Source organism: Doryrhamphus excisus, chromosome 1, assembly GCF_030265055.1.
Source record: "Doryrhamphus excisus isolate RoL2022-K1 chromosome 1, RoL_Dexc_1.0, whole genome shotgun sequence".
Taxonomy (NCBI): Eukaryota; Metazoa; Chordata; class Actinopteri; order Syngnathiformes; family Syngnathidae; genus Doryrhamphus; species Doryrhamphus excisus.
The window spans coordinates 21,292,846-21,299,653 of record NC_080466.1 but is presented as its reverse complement, the minus strand read 5'-3'; the positions used below and the strand labels follow the sequence as shown (position 1 = coordinate 21,299,653).

Here is a 6,808-nt window from a genome sequence, read left to right as displayed (position 1 = left end):
TGTATCTCACTCTACTTGAATTTCTCCAAAGCAAAGGATTTGATGCTTTAAGATCACCACGGTTCTTGAAGTATTAATTCAATTTCTCTGCACGGATCCACGGAACAAGATCTGAGTACCATGACAGGAGGCAGAAGCAGGCCGAGGTCTCACTCCTATTACAGTCCGGAGGACTGTAAGAATTACGGTGTGCAGACACAGACTGAGGACATCTTCCAGAGACCTCGTTCTAGGTACCTGTTATGTTTAAATTAGAATACTTAGAGTCATTGGTTGTGTAGCAGTTCACATTATTGGCTTTTGTAAAGGTTGTATGGGATCAATTCTGACAACTGCCATTATCCCGGTAATAGGTCTTTTTACACTTATGAAACATCGGAGCATGTCTCTGATAATGATTTGGGAAGCGGAGCCATATCCAGTCAGCTAAAGCAGAAGGCCATCAATCTGCAACATTCTGTGAGCAAAAATGAAAAGTCAAAGTCTAAACCAAACAAGCACTCACTTTCAAGAGATCTTAATGGTAAGGGAATGTTCTTCTCTAATGTTGCATTTTTTTCCCAACCAAAACATTTCTATTTGACATCCTGAATTAAAATGAACACTGTAACTTTTGTTCAGGCAGCAAAGGCAGTCTTAAGTCTGTGTCCATGATGACTATCTCTGAGTCGGACAACTGGGAGATCTGCTCCAGTTCTGGGATGAAATATGGTCAGTTTGTGGACTGGGAGAAAATTGACCCAGAAGCTGCGACACGGTACGAACAGATATTGGAGAGCGAACACCACCAGCTGAAAGCCATGGGTCGTGAAGGATTTTGGGCTATGCCTCATACATTGAGAGCAAAGGCTTACTATCACATCATCCATGGCATCCATTCCAGGTTAGCACTCAAATTTGAAGACAGATGTTGGTTGCTAGAAGAAAAAAATTGCAGCGCTGGAATACCAAGAATGCCGCATGGTCGGCTAGCGGTTAGTCACATAGTCAGGAGATCTAGGTTCCGACTTCTGTTGGGCATCTTTCTGTGGAGTTGTTGGAGTTCTGTTGTCCCCATTTGTGGGTTTTCCCCAGGTACTCCAGTCTCCTAGCATGCATGTTTTGGGAATATTGGTGGAAAAGGTTGTAGGGGAGGCCCCAACCGTATTAAGAGGGCAGTTGACGGTAATCCAGAGCCAGCTGTGTAAGACCCTAGGGAAAGGAAAAAGGTGATTGACTGACACGTGGGCATGGCGGACCAGATTGAACTAAATAAAAAAATCATCAGTGGAGATGGATAAGTCCACAGACTCTCTACAGACATCTACAAACAGAGATGCAGCTTGACCCCCAGCCCAGTTGGGGGTCCCTGACGGCTGAAAGTACTACCATATAGTCGGTAATGGGAATAACGGCGTTTAAATAAGCGGCCGTTACTTTGATCAGTAACGGGTAATCTAACTAATTACTCTTACTGTCAGCATTTTCGACACCCTGTTACTGCACGTTACTGAAGCTGAATAAAAATATATCACAGATTTCATCACTAATCTGCAGCGCAGTTAGAGTGTGACAGTGTTGCAGAGTGACAAAAGAGGGGTGAGATAACCACATAAGCAATGAGGATTGGCTAAGGTTTAGTAAGATTGCGTCTTCAGCCAATCAGAGAACTTAGGTGGGCGGGTGTTTAGAGCACATTCAAAGTGTCAGGTCCAGTAAACCTCGGATATATTGGACTCGGATATATCGGAAATTCGCTCACAACGGACAGATAAAAAAGAACCGATTTTTCTGTAATGCATTTCCAATAAAAATTCATTGCATATATCGGATTTTTTATAACGGATTTCGCCTATTTCGGACAAAATTTCCATTCCCGTTCCAATGCATTTCCATTAAATTTCGCATATATTGGATCGTTATGCTAATCTTGTTGATGTCACTGGCTATTGTCTTTCTCCTGGCTCCAGATTTAGGACAAATATAAAAGTGAGTGACGTCAATAATACTAGCACAGCAGTGAATGAGATCTTAACCTCACTATTGGAAATAACGTAGGCCTGACGGGCGTAACAGGGCCTAGCTTAATTAACAATTTGTTAAGCTCAGAGTCCAATAAAGTTAAATTCTCATTACCTTACGTCTCTTTTCATTGCCCAGTCCAGGTACATTGGAAACATAGTCAAGGAAGTGCCTTTTTATAACGGATAAAATCCGATTTAAGGCATATACCGGATATAAATCCGATATATGCGTAAAACGGACATTTTCCGTTATACGCATATAACTGATTTCGCTTATATCGGACAAAACCAGTGGGAACAATTGAATCCGATATATCCGAGGTTTACTGTAGTAGATACAGTATAGCGAGAGATGGCGAGTCAAGAGGACTCTAGTAAGAAGACAGCGTTGGCGAAATGGAAGTACAGACACTACTTTAACCTTGTTGAGGTCAAAGGTAAAAATGTCCACGTCGAATGTACATTATGTCCCCGAGGGGGGAGGGAGGGAAGCAGGGCCGAGTAATTCAAGTTACTTTTGCTGGTAACTAGTCACTTTTGTAGTGGAGTAACTCAGTTAGTAACTCTGTTACTTTTTTGGAGAAGTAACTAGTAGCTATAACTAACAGGGCCCAACACTGCATTTGAGATGGGATTTTTGGCTCTTTGAGGGGAGCCGGATCTTGGTGAGCCGTTCCTTTCAAAGAGCCGTTCAAAAAACTGTCTCATTTGGCTCATTTTTATATTTATTAAGTTTTAAGAAGCCAGCCTGGCCTTAACTAGTTTTATCTTGGAAATAATCACTGGGAGGAATGAATTTAGATATCCCACCAATATGAGTTTGAATTATTCTGAAATACTGATTATAATCTTTTAAAGTCTGATCTGGATTCATTGTAAATATTCCACCGGCTGGTGCTATAACACTCCGCTTTGACAGTGACGTCACTGTTGTCAAATACCCATCGTACAAATTCTGTGTACGTGTATGTGTGTAAACCATGACTTGAACATGTATAAACATTAAAAAACAAAGCGGGCTACAATGAATTTCTGTGCAAAACAGCTTTTAGTGCAAAGAAAAAAAACATCCAAACAAATAAACCTGGGCGGTTCCCAGCTGCGACTCGGTTCCCATCGTTCATGTTAGTGAGCCGTTCAAAAAAAACAGTTTGTTCATGAACGTCACAACACTACACTGCATATAGCTGATAAACATTGGTTCAAGGGGCCTCCTATGAATTTTTGCCTGTGCCCCAACAGACTCTAGAATCGGCATGTGCCTAATTCGGAACCATGACACATTGGACTTTGTCTTGCATTGTAGGTGTGACACACCTGAACGAGATGTCTACTATGAACTGAGCAAGAAGCTATTTGGAGAACAAAAACTCAGCAACCACCCAGTTCCAGAGTACATGGAGGCTGGAGAAATACCAAGGTATTCTGGTCATCCCATGGAAGTGGGTTGATTGGCATGTGAGAAGAGCGAGAGGTAGATTACTACATAGACTTAAAGAGTATTTATGGGTAACAAAAAAAAAACATTTAATTACAGCTTACCAGATGAAAAATTGACCAGTGATTTGTGTTCTTCTTTTTCCAGGTACTGTCTCAACAAAGCGGGTCTGAATTCTGTTAAAAAGATTCTTCTCTGTCTTGGGAGATACTTCCCAGATATGAACTTCTGCCCGATTCTTCCTGCGTTGGTCTCACTCATCTTACACTTCAGCCAGGATGAAGCTGAATGCTTCTACAGTGTTTCCAGACTGATTTGCTACGATGACCCGAACAAACGCTACATTGATCAGACATTCCTCACATACCGAGCCTCGTGCATGACCTTCGGAGACCTCGCAAACAGATGTTGCCGGGGCATCCGTAAGCTGATTGCTAGCTCTCACCAGAACCTTTTTGAGTTTTACTCTGACTGGATCATGTGGATCTTTGCGGATCTTCCATTCACATATGCTATTAGAGTACTGGATGTCTACCTATTGGAGGGCTACAAGGTCCTTTACAGGTTTGGTGTGGTTTTGTTTGAATTTAAACCACCCAAAAACCAGAGAAAAACAACATGATAACTTTACACGTATCCTTTATAGGGTGGCATTGACTTTGCTCAGCCTCTACAAAGTGTCGGTGTCATCTCGAGTTGCCGATGTGGAGGATTTCCGAACCGATATGAAAAGGTTTGTACAGAACGTAAATCGCCACTGCACGGCCGAGAATCTTCTGGAGCGAGCTTTCATGGTTCCGATTGCAACAAGGAGAGAGCTCAATCTCCTGTTCAAGGCTAATAAGGTCTCTCTTATGCAAAAAGGAGTTAGCATCCACCAGAAAAGGTGAGGAACTAAACTACAAAGTAAATCTTGAAATGATTCAGTGTTTTCATCTCACCGCTGGCATTGTGTTATGATTCCAAAGGCAGTCCGTGGACACAGTGGACTTCAATAACCTAAGCTCCAGTGTTGTAACAGGGACTGAGATGAGAGTGGTCTGGGCCTGGATACCGGAGCGTTTTGCCCTTTTCAGTCCCATTAAGCTGTTTTGTAAAACAGAACACGGAGGAAGTCTTGCATCGTAAGTTTCCTTTTAGTATAGCGTAACATTGTTTTTGTAACTACAGGGAACCAAAACTGCGTTTTAAAGATGTACAGACGACAGGTAGCCACTGTTTCCCCAGCAAATTACCTTACCTCATCCACAACTACCTGGAAATATTCCATAATTTAAAAGTTAGGCTACATACTGTATGTGAAAAGGTCAACCCTAAATTTGCACAAATCCGTGGACAAATACATACAAATACATCATCGAACTTGTTATGCTTGTGTCCAAAGGTTCGCTTGTGTAATACCCTGACAATGATTTGTGCAAATATCAAATCCTTTCATGATAATCTTTATAGGTAACATATTTCACATGAAATAGCACAATACCACTGGGATTCCTTTTGTATGAACTGTTTAATTGTGTATTTTCTTTCCTAAAGATTCTATTCTCATGTGGAGGGACACGAACCTGCAGTGTTGATAATCAAAACTGTGGATGAAGAGGTAGTGGAAATCATCTTTGTCCAGTTCATTTTTTCCCATACACCCCAAAAATAGTAATATAAAAAAATATTTTAGCAAGGATAATTATAGTTTTCAATGTATAATGACCACTGCATGGAACTCATTGTTAACAGGGACTCTCCATACATCCTGGCGAGAGAGAATTCAATATTGTTTCTTTCTTTATCAAATTGCTGGTACTTGCGCCTTTCTTTGCCCCCATGGCGGGTTGTTTAGCAGTTTCATTCAATGAATAATGCACGGAGAGTGAGTCAGCAAAGCGCAGGTTGCATTGGATTGTGCAGAACAATACAGTACAGGCCATACTGACTATTTTGTGAGGTACAATATTGTGCAATAACTGAGAAGCTATATAAAAACCAAGGCAACATTTTTGACGAAAACCATATTGTATGAAAACTATGGTATTTTTCTTTGGTTTTTCTTAGGTTTTCGGTGCCTTCATTTCAACAGATATGACAGAGAGGCACAAATATGACTCAAATAAACTGACATATTTTGGAACCTGTGAATGTTTTGTTTTCACGGTGAGTCATACTCTAAAGGCCTTGAATTGCAATTGCATGGAATGTCTACCAATAAGAAAATATGATTGCTCTTTCAGCTCCGTCCCAGCATGGAGCGCTACCAGCGAGCCATGGTCAACATCATGACAAGGAGAGTGTCCCCTCAGCAGGCTCCAGGCACCTCCCCGACCTCCTCCAGCATGACTCTGACTTGTCCAGCTGGTACGCCCCAGAACCCCAGCTTCTTGACCATTCCTTTCACCGCCCCCTCTGAGGAACCGATGACTGCAAAAGAGCCAAAGAGATCCAAGGAACAAGAAGCCTCCAAGTTCATAGCAGGCAGTAGCAAACATCTCATTGTAGGTAAGTAAAACACATAAAAGAAAGTGATTGTTAATTCTGGCCAAGGTGTCAATGTCAGTCTGCTGTTTTTTTTAGGTGGGAATGGAGGCCATGCTCTCTGCCTTCAAGATGACCTGGAGGGAGGATCCACAGAACCCTGTGACACATTCAAGAGTACGCCACTCTGCAAAAAACATTTTAAGATCCAGTCCCTGGAAGTGTGGGGAATCCAGAACTCCATTTCTTTTTCTCACTGTTTGTCTTCCCAGACAAATATCTAAAAAATGTTGCCTTTGCTGTCTACATTAGCTTGATGTTTTACTTGTTTTTTATATATATAATAAAATACACATATTGTGTGTTCCTTCTTTTAAGCATAATTTTACTACATTTCTCTATGTACACATGTCTTTTCACAATGTTATATCACATGCCCTGCAGGACTTTACAACACATAACAGGCTGGGGTGTCAGTTTCTGTATAAGGACAAACAGGAGAACGTGCCATTTTGAATGGAGCTTTGTTTGCTACCATATGACCTTTACCTTTACGGTCAGTGAAAATTGAAGCTCTTGTCTATTTTTATCATTAACATAGTGGAGAATGGAAGTGTTACATTGTTTCAGCAATGAAATAAGGAGTTATATGGATACTGTATGTATTCAAATTTATTGAAAATTTTGTTTTTTGGTATGACTGTAGCCTATACAGCAAATTCCTTTTAAAAAATGTGGTGCTTTGTACAATGACTTGTGCTGCCAGGTTCAAAGACTGAAAGCACTGTTGAGCTTTGCTATCAGGAGGTTATGAGCGTTAGACAGATTTTAGCGCAGATTTTGACTTTAAAGGCTCCCTTCTGCAACTTGTTAGTTTACAGATTGTTAGTTTAAATGCAGT

The 6,808-nt window shown here is 41.1% G+C and overlaps 1 protein-coding gene across 2 annotated transcripts; it reads left to right on the top strand.

Moving 5' to 3' along the window:
• On the top strand, positions 1–6,290 carry LOC131138983 (TBC1 domain family member 24-like). Of its 2 annotated transcripts, none has more exons than XM_058088339.1 (11): positions 1–233; positions 354–523; positions 622–757; positions 3,310–3,423; positions 3,589–4,005; positions 4,088–4,327; positions 4,410–4,565; positions 4,978–5,041; positions 5,491–5,589; positions 5,667–5,931; positions 6,007–6,290. In XM_058088339.1, exons 1-11 carry the CDS (start codon positions 121–123, stop codon positions 6,189–6,191), a joined length of 1,959 nt encoding a protein of 652 aa, XP_057944322.1. In that variant the 5' UTR covers positions 1–120; the 3' UTR covers positions 6,192–6,290. The 2 variants fall into 2 exon arrangements, with proteins under 2 accessions (XP_057944322.1, XP_057944321.1); XM_058088338.1 differs by having other exon boundaries at positions 622–883.
• Positions 6,291–6,808: the final 518 nt, after the last annotated feature.

What these genes read in the sequence shown, in the direction of transcription:
- LOC131138983 (XM_058088338.1), top strand. Translation starts at nt 121, where the DNA reads ATGACAGGAGGCAGAAGCAGGCCGAGGTCTCACTCCTATTACAGTCCG. An exon ending in TTCCAGAGACCTCGTTCTAG is followed by an intron (nt 234 to 353) that starts GTACCTGTTATG and finishes TCCCGGTAATAG; the next exon opens with GTCTTTTTACACTTATGAAA. An exon ending in GAGGCTGGAGAAATACCAAG is followed by an intron (nt 3,424 to 3,588) that starts GTATTCTGGTCA and finishes TTCTTTTTCCAG; the next exon opens with GTACTGTCTCAACAAAGCGG.